Genomic DNA, 19561 nt, shown 5'->3' with positions numbered 1-19561 from the left:
AGCCCCACCCCCAAAGAAGAACACTTTGTACATTTAGAAAGTAAAACGATCTATTTCCCTCCTCAGGTGAACGGTGTGTCAGTAGAAGGGAAGACCCACTCGGATGTGGTGTCCGCCATTAAAGCCGGTGGGAACGTGGCCCGTCTGCTGGTGGTGGACGCAGACACAGAAGCCTTCTTCAAGAAGTGCAGAGTCGCCCCTTCCACGGACTATCTCACCGGTGAGAGGACACACACCACACACACACACACACACACACACACACACACACACACACACACACACACACACACACACACACACACACACACACGCGCAGAACAATATGACCATCACTAAAGAAGCAGCACAAGTTCAACTGCTGTCTTCTGGCAGGGACGGAGTGCATTGCTGCCATTAGCTCGTAATGTTTCACACCAGGTCCATTGTCAGTGGTGGTTATAGACATGTTTTAGACACAAGAGGTCGCCTCCTCTTGTCCTCCTCTCAACCCCGACAGATTTAAGTCTGTGACACAGTCTCTCGGCTCTCCTCCTTTAGTTCTTTTTATCTCTCTTTGTCTCGCTTCATCCTGCACAGCTCTTTTCCTTTTCTTTCTCTGCCTGCCAAGAAACTTAGACAGAGACGCTGAGCCTCATCCTGTCCCCCTACGCCACAAACACAAACACACACACACCACACACACACCACACACACACACACACACACACACACACACACACACACACACACCTAATGTGGACAAAGTTAATCTTTTGGACCCAAATAGATCAGATCAGACGGATCAGAGAGGGATTGAGCTCAGTAACAGTTTTGTTTGTAGGTGTTAAAGCTTGATTGCAGATCTCTCTTCCAAACGTTTGACATCACACTGTAACTTGACACAAAGAAGCAACATTCACTGGATTGTTGTTTTTTTGTAATGGAGACCTAAGTACTAATATCAATATCACATTTCTTTTGGAGGGTAACCTTTATTTAAAGAATGATTTCTTAAAATGTTCTCCTGTTATTTTTTATTTCATTCTTGACCTTTCTTATCTATGGCCGCTCCAAAAAACGTCCAATACTAAAACCATTGTCAGACACATATACAAATAAACAAACATGCAACTTCAAGCTTCCCTCACCAACTCTGTGCAGGTTGAACACCCACAATAAATTCCCCCTAAAGTAATCTAGAAATACAGTGTTTCTAATGATAATTATTGTTATACTTACCACCGTCCCCAGGGGGAGCTCTAGTACAATGTGTCCTTTAGTTTCTGTGTGAGGGTCTGTCCTTCACACAGGTGCGTGCGTGCGTAAGTGTGTGCGTCACTCTGCACCATGAGACCCTTCATGTAAACATGCTGCTGCCAGCTGTTGTCATGGAAACAGAGGGTCAACACTGGGTAGAGACGCTGCCCTCTGTATCCAGGACAGAGGAAATAGATTAAAAAAATTCAATATGGTTTAATAGAATATTCCCAGTCGATTTATGTTCAGACACAAGTACATAAGTCTATCCATTAATAAGCACTTGGGTAACTTGTCATGTGTTGTGTACTTTTGTGTGATGGACCCCACCATCACTGAATAAGAGGCAGACGTTTCTTATTGTCTCTGACTCTCAAACGGCGTCAGTGTTTCACTACAGGATAAAAAACAATCAGCAGAGATTCCAGTGGGGTGTTTCCCAGGTTACTGCCTTCACATGCTGCGGGCCCACTCAGAGGGCAGCTGCCCGCGCTGATTCCTAACTCCACTCACACTGCTCTCTTACCGGACGCTTTGTTTGGTTTCCAAGGCGCTCGCTCCAAGTGGCCTCTCAGCCTGAAGCAGGAGCTGCAAAAGGACTCTGAGAGGCTTCTTCTCACAGACACACACACAAACTCACACATGAGAGGCCTTGAATCAGAGTAACACTGGAGGACCAGCTGCTATCTCCAGTAATATTCATCTTTAGAAAGACTTTGTGCAGAGGATCAGAGGGATGGAAGGTAAGGGATGCTTCTTCATCAAGATGCCGGTTACAGCACCACTTCCTAAAGGAGCTCTGTTATGCTCACTCAGGTTTTATATTTGGATTTTGTGCCTCTACTGTGACTTGTCTCCAGGCTTCAATGACCAAAACAAATCTTTATTTTTCTCATACTGCCTGAGCTGCAGCTCCTCTTCTCTTGGTTAGCTGGCCGTCTCTGTTCTGATTAGTCAACCGCTTAGAGATATCCCGCCCATTAGCCTATCACGTACAATGTGTTTGAGCGCTAGCCAATATAAGCCAAAGTGTTACGTACTGATGTCACTATGTTACATAACTAAACAAATGGAGGTCTTTTGGGCAGGGGGGGGGGGGAGGCGTGTGGCGCAGTGGATTAGTGCGTTGGTGTTCAGATCAGGGAAGCACAGGTTCAAACCCCACTGCAGTCAGTATGTCGTTGTGTCCCTGGGCATGACACCCCAAATTACTCCTGTGCGGATTGCCCACAGTATTGAGTATGTAAGTTGCTTTGGATAAAAGCCTCTAACAAGTAATGTAAAGAGAAACTTTGGGATTTTAGCCTTTGCAGACCATGCACAAAAACCTATACAACAAACAACAAGAAAGGGAAAACCCCAAAAAGCTTAAAGAGCCCCTTTTTTTAAATAAAGTGTGTGTTCAAACATGGCGTTGTGATGAAGCATTTCTATGGGAAACAGCTGCAGAGAAATGCTCCCCTACAGCCTTCTGATATTTGGAGGGTCTGTGGGTGCAATGCAGGAGGAGCATCTCATAGAAGATGAACCATGTGTGAATAATGGATGATCTGCTCATACCTGCGCTATGTAACAGAGTAAGTGTTGGTGGAGTGAAAGGCGAGCTGCTGAGAGACTCTTGATCTAGCAGAGTGGAGCTGATGGTCTCACATTAGTCCTGACACACAGGGAAGAGACGTGGAGTTCAATGACTGATTCTTGTGTCTCTTTAATTTCTACAGGTCCCCTGCCTGAGCCTGTCCTTAATGGGAAAATGGAGGAGAAGGTAAGATTACACCAGCAGAAAATACCTCAATTCAATATGATGTTACTGACACAACATGTCAGACGATTGCTAAAGACAAACCCATTTGTATGTGTGTGTCTATTTGATTATTTTATGTATTAGTGTATTTAACAGAGACAAGTGCAGATTAATCAACATCTTTGTTAATATTATTGTAAATAATATAGATATTGAGGAAATCCAAATGTAACGTAGTCTGGTAACATTATTTTTATAACATGTTAAAACTTTAGGTTATTGATTACCTTTGTTTTTACAGGTAACTTTGTGATTGTAACGGAACACATTTTTAAAGTAACCATCCCAGCCCTTCATGTAGAACCGACACAAATTCAGAATGACACTCAAATGAATGCAATGCTTTCATTTGGTTTGGACATCTGCTTTTAAACGAAGCCAAAACTGGTATTTGAAGTGTGTGAAGAAGAGAGGGAAGTTGCCGCCGCGGGAGACCGACGATTCTTCACACACTTCAAATACCAGTTTTGGCTTTGTGATGGAGCCTCTGCTTCCTGAGAGAGAAGGACAACAATAGATCATCTTTGGATACTCTGTATACCAAAATAACACTCTGTAGATCTCCAGCGTCCAGCGGGCCGAAGGGGAGCAGGGTTTAAAAGTAACTCGCAGCATTCAGGTGTGGCTTCCACATCACAGAACTGAGTTATTCATCTCAGAGACGTGTACTGAGCGGACTTTCCTGTTATTGTCTCATTGTACGCTGCTGTGTGGAAAACCCCGCCCAGCGAGTACTCCATTAACTTTGAATTATTTGACCAAGGATGGATTGTGTATACAAAGTACAAATCCATCCTGTCGATGAAGTAGCATGAACGACAGTTATATAAAAGGTGTATTCAAACTGGAAAGTCCTTTTTTTTAGGCTAAGCCATGAAGATCGTATCGGCTTCGTTTAATCCTGCTGAAATAATTGGGTTTGCTTCCAATTAGACTCGCGTAGAGTAGGAGGCACATTCAGAGCTTCTGTAAGGATACAAAGGACGTAGTTAATTACTGAGTTTTGAAATGCTGTCAGGAGGATTTTTTTTATAATTGAAGGACAGATACGACAATACAGCGTTAGAATTAAAACATCTCTTTCCATTTAAAAAGAATATGCATTTTAGAACAATTCGTCCTCACGCCCCACCGATCCCATTCCAACCCTAGTTTGAGAAAACCATAGAGATACGAGTTTACCCCAAAATGAAATAGATTCTAGAAAAAGAAAACAGAGTAATAATTTCATTTTCATTTTCATCTTTATTTCGAACAGATTTAAAAAAAAACTAAAAACAAATACAAAATAATAAATGTGAAAAACAGAATACCGTATTGTTAGAATACAGTATTTATCAATAATTCATAATAATATTTATATATTCAACAAAAAAATATTATTAAAAATAATAATAAGTGTCCGAAAGGGAGCAGGAGGAAATGCTTATTAATTCCCACCCCTTACTTACTGCTAATCAATGATTATCCTTTAAACCATTTCTGCAAGTTATTCCTACTCACATCTTTACATTTATACATACATTTACAATAATTTCTCATCTTCAATCACTTTTCTTCATTCTCATAGTTTTTCAAAAAAGTGTTTCTGTACATCCTTTTAAACTGAATGATGCTTGTGCTTTGTTGTAACTCCTGCTCCAAACCATTCCATAAAATCACCCCACAGATTGTTATGCTCATACTTCTCAGAGTTGTTCTGACCTTGAGTTGTTTAAAAAGTAGATTTCCTCTCAAATGATACCCTAACCCTCTCTGTCTACGAACAATGTTTTTAATTTCCTGGGTAGTAGATTATGTCTTGCTCTGTACTTGATTTGTGCCGTTTTAAATGTAACCAGATCAGTAAACTTCAATATGTGTGACTTCAAAAATAATACATTAGTGTGTTCAAGATATCCAACATTATTGATAACTTTTATAATTGAATAAATAAACAAAAAAGATAGAATATTAACGATTTAAAAGGGATTGACAATTAATTACAATAAGAAACAGGCCTAATAGTGAATGCAAAATATGAAAAATAAATAATATTTCTCTGCATTTTGGAAACAAAAAGTGTTTTAATTTTAGTATTAATAAATATGTTTTTATTGTACTGACAAGAGAGTGGTATAAATATTTGTATTTGACTCTCCCAATTAAAATGAAATACATTTATTTTAAATGTCAAACCTATGCTAGTAGGTAATACTGCAGGGTACCCTAACATATGTGTGAGTGTATCTAGTGTGTGTTTTTGTAACTTCTCAAGAATGCTTTTAAAAGCTCTCTCACGTTACAAGAGTGTCTTATTCCAGCCTGGACGCATTAGACCTGTTTGTAAATCCGTGTTGATAAGACAGGAAAAACTTGCATGAAGACACAAAGTAAAAGAAACCACTGTGAGGCGCGGTCGACTTCTCGTCGGGCGTTTGGCCAAATATGCAAAGTGAAGCCTGACCCCGGACTTCCCGTTATTCAGGGACTGTATGTGAAGTTACATGTTCCTCGTATTGTTGCTTAGCGGACGCTTGTTAAAGGTTGAAATAGGGAGGGGGGGATGCAGGAGGTCAAGGAGAAGTCGCCTGTGTGGTAAAAAATGCAGTGTTAAAAGTGACACTGATACACACTGACATTTTTACTGAGGCTGCAGGAAGTTAAATGTCTCGTCCTGCAACTCATTCAATCTGTTTACAAACACTGAGGGCAGGAAATAACCTGAATCAAATGATGAGCAACTCAAACAGGAAGAGAAGCAGGAAGGGTTTCTGAGAACTCACCACTCTTACAAAACATATTCTAAATTGCTTTTGCCTTTTTTCATAGAAGTGTTGACAGTACAATTTCTTAGAAGGCAACTCGGCACACTAGCATAGACGTTTCCTTTCTTTCAATATAAGCTTCCAATATTTAGTTTTTCTATAATTGTGTGTTACATTACACTTTTTAGGTACCTCTTATTAACTTCTAATCAATGGAAAAAAACAACTCAGATATAAGACTGACCCCCTGTGGTGAGGTCCGGTACTGCATCAATGCTGAAAATAAATAACAAATCCCATTTGTTAAATTACACCTGCAATCATTTATCAATTAGTCGATTCACACAAAAAGAAAAATCAACCCTTTTGATATGTTATCAATTGTGGATTTATTTTTCATAATAAAAATGGCAAGAAAAAGTCATCAGCCTCTCAAAGAAATTGGACTCTGAGAAAGTGATCTTTTCTGACCTTTTATAGACAAAACTAATGTTTAAGAAAAAAATGTGTAGTTTAACTGATACAATTATATACATGCCTTTTTATATGTAATGATTTTTATCAATATTGTGGTGATGCTGACGATGAGTTTTTGTGTCCCCAGGTGAATGGTAGAGGGGCCAAAGAGGCACAGAGGGACTCAAAGATGTCCATCAGTCCTTCTCCGTCCAACGCCTCCTCCAACACCTCGCTCACAACCCCGCCCGCCAAAACCCTACCTGAGGTACATTTCACAACCCTGTAGTACCTTATTTCAGGCATTTTACCAAAATCTCATTCAATAAATCTTTTACTTCAAAACAGTGGAACCTAAAAGTGCTAAAATGCTAACTAATGTCCGGCTTTAGGACTCATTCCTGCACCACTCTATAAGGATACCGTGTGAATCACTTCAATATTGTTCTTTAAGGTGGCATTTTGTGACAAAACATTAAACATATTCCCCTCCCCTGTTTCTCATCACTCAGGGTTTTGTTGCGGGCGCCATCCCGGCGCTCAACCTGTCCCTGCAGCAGGTCAAAGAGCTCGCCCACCAGAAACGCTCCAACAAGAAAGCCCCCCCCATGGACTGGACCAAGAAAAATGAACTCTTCAGCAACCTATAGGCCGCCTCAGCTCTGCACACACATATTTTATACAGTTATTCTTACACAGAGACATCAGAAAGACTTTTTTTTTTTTTTTAAATATCATGACATTAAATGAGCATTTTAACTATTGGCATCAGACAAATCAAGCCGTTCTGTAAAATATAGTATTCTTCCTCTTATTATTACTTTTTATGTTATTTTAACCCAGATATATTATGTGTATAATGTGCTACTAACAATGAAAGATGTATATGCCAATGAAGGAGAACTGGACCATGTTGGAAATGTGTGTTTGTGTGTGTGTGGACCCTGACAGTCACTGCTGGTCAGAGTCTGGTGCCTGTGGAAGTTTAATGACCTTCCTCCTCCGTCTGCTTATCTGTCTTTAAAAAGTTTTTACTAACATTTTAAACACTAGAATAACAGGAATTAAACCAGCCAGACAATCAATTGACCTTTTTTATTTTAGTTTGTAGGGATTAACATCTGACTGAACAGCAATTTATTTACAGTTTACATAGTAAGCTTCTTCTTTTTTTTTATCACCATTGCTTGTTATAACAAGATCCTGAAAATGATTCCCTGATGGCTTTAAACTGTAAAAGACCGTTGCTTCAAAATGCACACATATTGTATGTATGTATATATAAATACATATATATCGTTTTAACGTAATTCCACTGTTTTAACCGTTTCTTGCTACTGTGCATGATTTCATCTTATGACTTCTGGATATCACCTTTTATTAAATGTGAACTACAGTTTATTTTTGAATAACTTATATCGTCCTCACTTTGCCCTTATGTCCGCTGTGAATGGCCGTTCAGTTCACATTTTGAGCATATGGGATATTTGTATCGCTCGCTTGAGAAATTAGATTTTTACACATTTCTATCAATGTCTTGTAAGAAAAATAATTATGTAACTTTGAGATGATGTATTTCTAAAAGACTGTCCGTTTGTCACTAGATTTTATGCATTTATGCAGTATTGAGAATAGTAATGATTTTTCCAAATGAAGGATTTAATTATATGAAGATGTTTTTTTGTAGCTTATGTAAGAAGTAAGCAATTTCTATACTGTAATAAATCAGTCATCACAAAAAACAAGTTCCGGTGAGCTTTTTTTAATTTAATTGTGATAACAAATTAAATGTATTAATGTTGTCAAGGTGTGTGCTGGTGTGCCGTTGAAACTGCTTCTAAGACATCTGTTTGTGACATACTTTTAAGAGGAAAACTGTGAAGTTTAGAAATAATCTCTTCATTTGGAAAGATGATGTTGTTCTACACAGTTTATCTGACAGTTATATGTAATATCATAAACTTTATAAAGAAATAATGACCACACATCATTAAATGCATGTAGTGTATGTGTCGTATTGCAATGAATCAGGAATTTTAATTATGCACATCAACTGGAGGAGTAATACATTGTACTGTCTTTCAATAATCCACACATGGTACTGATATAAACACCCTTTATTTGCACACAAAATAAATGCATGAGCAAAAAAGTTTGTACTTTATTAAGTGTTCATTCATGTTACAAGAAGGATTTGCATTAAAGCAACAGGGAGTTGATCAATGTTGTGCTCATGGCTTGATTCCACTGCCACCAAGTGGCCATAAATATGAGTTATTGCAGGTTTAATGTGACAACATTGACTCAGACAGGACAGAAATCTTGATGTCTCTCTTAGACCTTTCACCAGTCAAATGGAAAAACTGTGTGTTATGTGGTCATAGATGCCAAATAATGCTACAGAGATTATATAGATATAAATAATATAGATAACATTTTATAAAGATCGTTTGCATTTAATGCTTCCTCTCTGTGGAATCTTTTATTCGGGAAATGTCATCAATCTGACCCCATTAGTGTCAAACTTATTAGCCTCCTTATTAAACTGTTCCTTTAACTGAAGCAGTTTGTAAAGCATCACCACCCATTTTGACTCCTTCATTTACTGAGAAATGATGTGTTGTTGTCATATTTTATGCCCTCAAGCTGTTTTCCCAGACCTCCTGGTTGCATGGTTCAGTGTTTGAGCTCCTCCTCTGCCCTCCAACATGCCACTCTGTCTCCAGCAGCTGTCTCTTTCTAATGGCCTCAACCTTTCTGCTCCTCCACTCTCCTCCCAGCGCTGCCATCATAATCACAGCTCACTGTCACACTCTGTGCCGCTCCCTCTGTGCCTCTCTGGGGTAATTAACATAATTAGACTTCATGACATTGACGGACATCATTCGTAAATGGTATAAAATGGTCACTGGGCATAGAAAGAGGATCATGATGATGATGGTTGTTATAATTGGCAATTAAAGATAACAGCAGTATAATAATAACAACTGTATGATGTTCAAAGGTGAGGTCTTCAAAGTTTGTTGTGGAGATAATGATTATGACATTTTACCATTGGATATCAGCACTGTTATTCATCTGGGGCCAATTAATCACCTTTATCTTTCGGCAAATAATGTGCAGCGAGTTAGCTGAAACAGGGGAATAGCCTAGTTACTCTTTTGGAAATAAGACATAATGTGAAATAGCAAACAAAGGTGCTTGAAGGCAGATTTTTTTATAGAAAATCACCCATGTCTGTAATATCTGTTCATTTATACTTTAATATAGTTAAGCCCATAGGTAGAATAAGTAGGCTACTACCAACTACCCTGCTGAAAAAAACAGCATGCTGTTCTATGCTGGTGAAGCTGGTATGCTGGTCTATGCTGGAGAAGCTGGTATTTATGCTGGTCTACCATACTGATCTTTTAAGTACAAGTAGAAATATACATAGTGTAGGAATACTCTGTTATAGTAAAAGGCCTGTAAAATACTAGTTCCTCAAAATTGTATTTAAGTGCAATACTTTAGTAAATCTCCTAGTTACTTTACAACACTAGTTATGTTTAGCACTAATATGGCCCCTTAGGCTGTACTGAACTCTCAACTTTCTCCACTTACATTCTTCCTTATCAATCAATTAAATATTTCAGTCATGTCTATTTGATAATACTTAGTTAGTTATATTCCCGTATGTAATCCCAATTGTTCTGTCACTGTAATACTGTCCTTCATTTAAAACTTTATTTGGAGATGAACTAAAAGGAAGTTTTGCAGAGATTTTTGTGAAGTCATAGTGAATCTGAGTCGCCATGTTGAGCTAGAAGTTGGCCGAGGCTAGTTGCTCCACATTGAGCTACAACACAAACATTACAACAGTGGGGACCAAGTCAAAATGGATATTGTGGTTGAGCATGTATCACAAAACAGTGAAGATATCTCCCTGCAGAAGACATGAGACCACCAGGAGTACCGGTTTAATCTTGATTAGCATCTCTTCAATTGCCAGGTAAGCTATTAGCTTCAGTTCTACTTTTGCTAAGTTGCTAAGCGACTAAGTGTATTCCATTTAAAACACCTTGTGCCCATTTTTAACTGTGATCTTTGACTATTTAGTGTCTCAAATATGTGTTATGCTTAAAGTGTAAGTCTAATTGTGATATTTGTCATGTTATCAAAAAAAGGAAACATGGGAAGTTTGTTTAATGGACTACCATGAAGTTGGTTTTTGGTTGGTTATTCACTTTCAATTCTTACTCCCCATTCAATGACACAAAATCAATGCAGCATTGTATAACAACACTGGACAACTAGGACGTACCTCTTTTTTAATTGGAAATAAGTCAGAGTTATTTTTCGTGTGAATATTTTTATGGCAAAATCAGCAGTTATTTCATTGAAAACCTCTATGTCATGTAGCACACACTGCTTTGTCTGGAATTTTCTTTATTTTATATGACAACCTCTATGAAAAATCAGCAGTTCATTTGAATGTTTCGCTATTCATTGGGAAACTAAGGCCCCGTCTACACGGAGACGAAACGTGTTGAATCCGCTAACGTTCTCTATCGTATAGACCAGGGGTGTCAAACTCAAATACACAGTGGGCCAAAATAAAAAAATGGGTAGGCCTACTAGTCGAGGGCCGGACTGGTTCAATGTTTATTGCAAAACTTATGGAAATGAACTTATTGCACATATTAAACCTGGAACTAACAAACCTTAAATGATTGCCTATTAAAACAGGCAATCATTAAACATTAAATAATCAGTTGCATTCATTTCTTATGGCACTATCTGCAGCTTTTCCACAGGCCAACAACAGCTTCAAAAAAACAATTTCCCTCAAAGAAAAAGACAAACATGCTCTGTTGTCGCAAGAAAAAAAGTGCAGAAGGAAAGATCCATTGAAACTCAGTTTGCTCTGTGATGCTAGTTCAAGCCAGATACTTGGCATCTCATCTCGGGTGCAAGTTCATCAATGTTTGGGGTCAGGCTCTGAGCTGAGGAAATCCTCAGGATTGAGTGAAGGTGTGCGTGCAATATACCGGCGGGCCAGATCTAATAGTAATTAAGAATTATCCTGCGGGCCGAAATTAAATCCACCAAGGGCCTGATTTGGCCCCCGGGCCTTGAGTTTGACACATGTGGTCTAGACGGTTCGTCCGCACGAGGCCAACACAGAAACGCGGATTCGGAGCCCGATCCAATAGCCCTGTGATAACGGCTCCCAAGTTGGGTAGATCTGCGGACGAAAGCTTCTGGGGGGCCAAACGGTTCCGTATGTACGCCCTATACCAGGGGTCGGCAACCCGCGGCTCTCGAGCCGCGTGCAGCCCTTTAAGAACTATATATTATATATATACCTTAGATTTTGTTGCATGATTGAAAATGTTTCGTATCTTGTATTTTGAGGTGATACTGTGACACATAAATAAAAAACAAAACGGTTTTAATTAGATCAACTAAAATATGCGTGACATCCTGCTACGGTCCAGCGCTAGCGCCTTTTCTTGCAGGCGAATAACCTGACCCCCGGCTCGATTAGCGAACTATGGATAAATCAAAGAAAAGAAAAGTACCGGAGGAACACAGAGGGTTTAATTCTGCGTGGACAGTGTTATTTGCTTTCACAGCAAACGATGCTGGTTTATGTTTGATATGTAGAGAGAAGTTGTCAAAGGTGATGCAGCCTTTACGTATCAAGGAACAACACGGGAGAGGAAGACAGCTGACGATCTTCAGTCATAATTCAATGGGGTATGTAATTTATTTCAGAAAACCCTTTTTGTTATATTCCATGGAATGCTCTTAACGTCCCGATAGCAATGAATATATTAAATGCTTTGACAATAAATACATACAAAAATGTATCTCTGGAAGCCGTAGCGCTGTAAAAAGCACGACCAATCAAATAACTGGATGGCCTACCTGCCTGTCAGCCTTCCATCTGTGCACAAACTTATCTCGTTCCCTCATTGGTCATGTTCGCGTTTGTGTGTGTTGGAGGAGGGGCTCTGTAAGGAAGTGGCAGATTTTCTCCGGTCGTGTATTTTCAAATTCTAGCGATCTCGAGCCGGTTTCTCAAACTTACATACCCTACCTTTAATAAAGGAAAGGAAAAAGGAAATAATTGTAATTCCTAATCAGCAATACTTCATTGAGCTTTCTCTGTTTCTGCAACTCATTGCACTTTACAAAGTGTGTTTGTGAGCACTGATGAGCCCACTGTAACTACATTCTACAGAAATGTGAGAAATACACTACAGAATGAACAGTAACTTAGTGTATTTACTCAGCTAATATTGTACTTTTTACTCTCTAACATTTGTCTGACAATTTAGGTTACTCTGAAGATTCGGATTTCGATTAATAATACAAAATATTTGACAATTTATTAAATTCAGATAAAAAACAAGCATGCTGATTTATTGTTTTAAGTTTTGTAGATATTAAAGGTCACCTAATATGTAAAATCCACTTTTTCATGTCTTTCATACATAAACATGTGTCCCCTCTGTGGAAAGAGATTCGGAAAGTTTCAGGAAAAAAGATTCTCTCTCTTTTTGTCCTGATCCATTTACGATTTTTTGGCTTGTGTAACCATTAGCCAATCACCTTATCACCTGAATCTCCCCCTAGAGCACCATTGTGTTCTTTTAACCAAATATCTCTCAGAGGGACATGAGGAGTGGCTCCTCATTTTCATCTAAAGTAACAGACAGAGAACAGCACTTTTGAAACAGGGCTGAAACAGAGGGGATTATGGGATGCTGCAATGATCTGTTTGGTGTTTGGAGCCAAACACTTCAGAGACATGTTTTGTATATATCTGAGACCTATAATATATTGATGAAAAACAGTATAATAGGGGACCTTTAAGTATTTGTGATGCAAGATACTAATTCTACCCTGTGGTATTACAGGTACCTTTAAGAAGAGCTACGTTGTCCTCCCCTGCTATTAAGTCAGATTCTTGACATGTCAGTAAGTCATTACACGCTAACCAGATATAACTTGTAACTCCACACTCACACTCTCAGCTGCATTAGAACACCACGATTACAATGATGATATGAAGGAGGATGGGGGATGGTGACGTTGATAATTAAGATGATGAAGGGCAGGTGCGGGCCGGGCGCTGGACCTTCACAGCTTAGGTGCAAACACAGTGGGTTGCTAGGTAACAGTGTCCGCCGGGGGGTCCTTTTAAGGCCTGGAGCTCGGGTGAGACAAGGGGTCGACACAACTCTACCTTCAAACCCCACAGCATGCTAAAAATAGACCAACGGTGTGTGTGTGTGTGTGTGTGTGTGTGTGTGTGTGTGTGTGTGTGTGTGTGTGTGTGTGTGTGTGTGTGTGTGTGTGTGTGTGTGTGTGTGTGTGTGTGTGTGGAAAGTTTGGTGGGAAAATGATGGACAAAAACATGGAATAAGTAGCCAGGTTTTCCATGCAAATGTATCTCAAATGTTCACTGAATTTGGAGAAAATCAGCAAGATTAAATGAAATGCGACTTGGTTCGTGGAGATTATCAGTAGGTGGCGCCAATTTTTCAAGTCAAATATCATTTGCAGATAAGATGATGCTTTAAAATAAGTGCTTAAATAGCCAACTATGAACGTCAAACAGTGGGAAACAACGTAGAAAACTGAATGGAAATATTACGTGACATGTAATAATGGGAGGAAGGTTGCCTCAGATCTGTGTCTCGCGCTGAGGATAAATGTTTTTAATTTGCTGCTATTTTTTGTTCTTTAGCAGAACAGAAGCTTTAATGGACGTTGAAATAACGTGGTTCATGTTCGTCAACATTTTTTATTTGTCGTATTTTGCTTTTACCGATACACCAACTTTTCAACCCTTTTTAATCGTTTTTGCAATATATCAAAAAGTTTCCCATTTTTCTGCAATTTAATTGTGCTTTTTAAAACACATATTTAAAATGCACATACAGACAGATGGATGGAAGCAAACCCACTGACATCAAGTGTGCGTAGAAGGATGAAGGAGAATATTTGCGGTAGCTAGAAGTCAATGTGAAGTGAAGGCAAAGTCTGACGCATTAGCCGAGCGGTGCGTAAGGCCGCTGTAATACGAGCTCCTTTCTCTCTGTCTTCTCTGAGAAAGCTTTATCCCCTTCTGCCTTACTTTACTCATGCACACTCTCACACCCCATCTCCTTTTATAAAAATACCCAAGGACAATCCTCACTATTAATAGGAAGTGTTGTCAACTGGCTCTGGAGAAATGAGACCTTCTGTTCGGCTAAATATTTTTGCGGTCCTTTGTAGCCGTGACCCCTTTCACTGTCAATTACGTTCATTTTCCAGGCCATTAAAGACAAAACAAACTAGCTTCATATATTTAGGACATAAACTTTTCAAATAAATTCAAAATGTTGTGTCACCAAACTAACTGTTGCCATGCCGGCGTAAACGTCACTGCTTTTACTTAGTTTTTTTATTTGTCTTTGTTGTTTTGTTTCAACCATTTCACTCTGTAGCACATTTGAGTTTTGTTTACTCAAATTTTAAAGTGGGATAATAAATAAAATTGGTTATTATTATTATTATTAACTACGGAAAAAAGATTTTCTTACTTTTATGAACAAATATGATCATTTATTCTCGAATTTAAACATTTAATTGGCTCTTTTATTTTCCTAAAAAGCCATGGCTGTTGTTTGTCTGTGCTGAGTGCCCACCGTAGGCTCCCACAGAGAATTGTGCAGTGATGGACTCATTGTTATATTATTTACTTGGCTCCTCTTTCAGTATTGGGCTCGTTTGGTTCCAGCTCCGGAGCGGTAATCGAGCTCCGTGCATACTGCGAGTGATTTATGGGCCCGGGGGTCACCGTCCTGCAGCCTTGCCCTCAGATATACCCCAACCTACAATCTGACTGCATGTACAGTCATCTGCATCCAGTGTTTTTGATTCAATGCTGCCTGTGCCACCAGTGAGAAACTATAATATGGTTGTTAGCTACTTAAATAGCCATTTGTCATTGGTTTATGAGATCTGTAAAAACTGCATTGGTTTGATGAACATGAATAATTAGATGTACATGCATTGTCATGATTGAGACAGTATTATGTAGTAATCTACAGAAATATAATATCTTTATATTGTGTTTCACAATTGCTTTTCACAATTTCTAAAAATGCTTTACACCTACACGACTGAACGCATGCTTTGCAATGCCTGCCATATATTCACTCAGCAGTTTGATGATAACAATGGCTCGTTTACTGCTCAAAATACTTACAAATACTTACAGAATTCAACAAAAGCAGATTCTCATTTCTATCCGATCAAACGTTGAGTTTTGTCAACTGAAACGTCAACTTTCACTGGCAGAAAACATCAGCCATAGCTAATTACGTTAGCTACATGAATAGTTGTAAATTGAGTCTCCACTTGACTTGTATTTGGTAAAGCTGAGTTATGCCTGTGTTTAGCACTCAATTAATGGTCTCAAATTCTCAATTGATGGCTACATTCATGCAATTTTAAGTGAGTATCTCTCTTACTTAACACAGAGAAGAACTCCAAAGACAGAACTGTCGTGCCTAGTTATGCTACGGATGCTAAGCTATGATTGGTCAACCTATGTTTAAGGGAGGGGCTAAATGAGCGGTCAGTTGGATGTCACGTATGAAATGACCCTCTGGGAAACAAAACGTGTGTGTATGTGTTTCCTTGTTGATGATAAAAGGATACCACTTTATAGGAAAGCACTCAACCTTTGTACAGGAACATTATTGTATCGTCATATTGGTGATTACTGTTTGGTGTGTGTGTGTGTGTGTGAGGGAGAGAGAGAGAGAGAGTCTGTGTATGCCCAGGAATAGGGCTTGGTTGGGGACAGCACTTAAAGCTTAGCACCGTTCCAGTTAAACACCTGTCACACAGAAACACACACACACACACACCTGTCTGATGCATACCATACTCTCTGTCCGTCTGTGTGTCTCACACTCACACTTGAACATACTGTGGCATGCTCAGAAATGTTGACACTTCTGTCTGCAAGGTCACATTTCTATATTCTCTCGCATGGCTGCTTGTTTTTCTGGTTAAAGATTGCATACACACTGCCAAGAGCTTCTGACGGACATTTTAAGGGGGCTGTGGTGTGTGTGTGCCACTTTAAGTTTCGTGAAAACGGACATCAGTTGATAAAAGTCACCAATCAAATTCAACTGAACCTGCAGCATCGTTCATTCCTCTTCATTTCTTTATCATGCACCTTTTATTAGACTGTTTTCATCCAATAAACTGGCCAAAAAAATGGTCTGCCACACCTGGTCGATAAAACAAAAGCAAAATGTTGATAAACTCTCTTTTCCTCCACGTCTCCCTCTCATTGATAGTGGACTTCCTCCATCTTGCTCAACACTCATCCATCATCCTGTCGCCGCTACTGTTTCTCATGCCCGTGTGCACTCAGTCATTCCCAGCCTGCCCAGCTCCGGCCCCTATATGGCGGGGCCATCCGGCAGGGGAGCCACAGGGTTAAATATACTCTGAGGCTCCAAGAATGCCAAACTGCTCCAGCTAACCTGCCAGAGAGAGTTGCACCGCTGAGCAGGGGGGGGGACGGACAATTAGTGAATGCGCTCATTGTCTTATTAGCATAAGCATTTTCTACAACAGCTCTTTTAAAAGAAAGTCCCATCTATGAAGTGCATTGGAATCCTAAAAATGTTCATCTACTTTTTTAAGGAAAATATGAACAACTCAAATTCTAATATTGCGTAGGCTATATTTCCCTTAAGTTTCCCTTATCTACCAGTTCTCACACTTGACTTTTTCTGTTTTGGAATTTCACAAACACTGACAAAAGAATCCCCAAAACGCAAGACAGTATGTTGTATAGCTGCATAAATGTATTTTGCATCATAAATATACATTCTTATTGTTATTTTACCATGACATAATTGCTCTCTCTGCAATGGTCGTACCCAGGTTTTTAGAAATGATGGGGTCATCCCAACGAAGCCCCAATGTAGATTGTTAAAGCCTTATCCATACTGCAATTGTTTGGGTGGTGTAAGTTGTACAACCTAAGAATCTAAAGATACTGTAAACATATTATACACAAGATCAAATGTAAGAGTCCAAATTCAAAAATAAAAGCAATGTCAGTGTGAACTGCACTTGTTAATACACCATACGTTCCAAAAAGGTCCCATTTATAGATTCTGTTAAACAAGTTAACGGCTTTTTAAGTAGTAGGCTAGTATGCAATTATTAGACAGCTTAAATACTCATTATGAAAAGAGCATCTGATATCAGTAGTTTGAACCCAATTTCAATTGGCTTTACTTTGACATTTCTGCGAACCCAAACAAGTTTTCACACTTCCACAAGTTATACATCAAAGAGATTTAAATGCGTAGAATTAGCAGCGCTGGAGCCGAGCCATTTATTGATGTCATAAGTCTTGTGCGGGCTGTGTAAACAACACGCGTTGGCTCTGCTTCGTTGCAAAGCCCAATCTGATCTTCTGAGGGGGAAGTGGCTCTTTAGTTTCTACACTCTCTTTGGACAAGCGCGAAGGGCTCCCTCAGCTTGAGATGTGGTGACATAACAGAGCAATTGGAGAACCTGGAGTGTGTCCTCACTTTGTGTTCTCAGGGAATCACTCACTTAAGAAGAGCGTCTGGCCTTGATTTACACCCAGAGACAGTTTCCGGGGCACGTGGCAGTGAAAGTGATAAAGTGGGTGCACGAGAGAACAAGAATCATGAGCTGGTGAAACGGAGAACACGCAGAACTCCGCCAAGACATTGTTAAGATGGCAGGAGATAAAAGTCTATGACACCTCTCAGAGCAGAGTTTCACATTTTGACGACACATTTTCAAAGCAATGAGAAAGAGTGTGAGTAACTCTAACACACATTGTGCCAGCAATACTGTTTTGCCCAAAACAATCATTTTCAAACTAATAAAATCTAATTTATTTCAGATATAATATTATCATTAATGGGAGACCACAATTACATGCACTTAAAAACAGATTACTCTCATAAGTGTAGAGAGATACGGTGTCGACAGACTTCATCGTTTGATTAGTCATAAGAATTCATAACTGTCATTACCTATTATGGATGCTGTTACTTTGAAGCTACTTTTTTAAAGGGGCCCTATTTTGCTAATTTTCAGGTTCATATTTGTATTTGTATTCCTCTACTGTGACATGTTTACATGCTATAATGTTCAAAAAGCTTTTTATTTTTCTCATACTGCCTGTGCTGCAGCACCTCTTTTCACCCTCTGTCTGAAACCAGAGCCCAGTCTGCTCCGATTGGTTAGCTGGCAAGCTCTGTTGTGATTGGTCAACTGCTTAGAGATGTCCCGCCCCTTAGCTTATCACGTACAATGGCTGAAGTCGAATAGTCCATTTAGCTTAGGAACCTTCCTAACGGAGTGAAATGACCCGGAAGTCCCTCAGTGGCAGCCATGATAAGTGCCGTTCGAATTCTCCAAATGAAAGGAAAGGAGGTTTCAAACTTCCTTTATAACCTCCTTTAGCTTAGGAACCACTGGACCTCCCTAACCGAAAGGAGAGGAGCAAATGCTGCCCCACAATGCCTTGCAGCCGCAGCATTTGCCGTCACACAACAGTCGGCCGTTCACGGAAACAACCGATTACGACCGAGAAATTATATCATGAAAGTTACGGTGCTTATTAAGCATTTTAAAACGTATGTGGCAACTTGCCAAAGTGGTTTGTTTTGAACGTTAATCAGTATTATAATCAAAAAGAGAAATATGAACGTTAGTTTTTACTGAAATGATCAAATAAAGTCAACATTTCATTTCATACTGAGCTGTGTGGGGTTTGTTCAACTTTTAAAAGGTGTTTGAATGGTGATGTACACAGTGATAGATGTGAAGGACTAACATTTGTAATAAATACATTTGTATTTATTTTAAGATCTTTTCATAGTTCATACAATCATATTGGGATCATTTGTATTAATGTGGACCGGAGGGAGAGGGTGACGAGCATAAGTTTCACTTTCCTTTTTTATTTCAATTCCATCTTTGTTCATGAAGAATATGTTTCTCTGTTGTCCACGTTCATAAAGTAGACCCTCCAGAAAAACGCGGGCAAAAATCCTTGATTATGCGGGCTAAATTCCTTGATTATGCGAGCTAAAATCCTTGATTATGCGATTAAACATGCAGAGTTTTTATGTGATCTTATGCGGTGAAATTGCGGGAAGTTGCGAAATATGCTGAAAGTTGCGAAATATGCTAAATATGCGGGGTAAAAGAATAACAATTTTTTTAAATATTGGGCTGTCTTATTTATTCTCTC

The 19561-nt window shown here is 39.2% G+C and overlaps 1 protein-coding gene across 1 annotated transcript in view; it reads left to right on the top strand.

Moving 5' to 3' along the window:
• Positions 1–8387, top strand: part of nherf1b (NHERF family PDZ scaffold protein 1b) — a 47940-nt gene extending 39553 nt beyond the window's left edge. Inside the window, exons 3-6 of the mRNA XM_010768190.1 lie at positions 67–220; positions 2961–3004; positions 6395–6514; positions 6759–8387. Of these exons, the coding sequence (XP_010766492.1) occupies positions 67–220; positions 2961–3004; positions 6395–6514; positions 6759–6896 (456 nt within the window). The 3' untranslated portion in view covers positions 6897–8387. The remainder of the gene's footprint in view (positions 1–66; positions 221–2960; positions 3005–6394; positions 6515–6758) is intronic.
• Positions 8388–19561: the final 11174 nt, after the last annotated feature.

The sequence above is a fragment of the Notothenia coriiceps genome, unplaced genomic scaffold (assembly GCF_000735185.1).
Source record: "Notothenia coriiceps isolate Sejong01 unplaced genomic scaffold, NC01 NC01_scaffold00000339, whole genome shotgun sequence".
Lineage (NCBI taxonomy): Eukaryota > Metazoa > Chordata > Actinopteri > Perciformes > Nototheniidae > Notothenia > Notothenia coriiceps.
The sequence above is the reverse complement of the archived record's forward strand: the minus strand, read 5'-3'. Positions and strand labels throughout refer to the sequence as shown.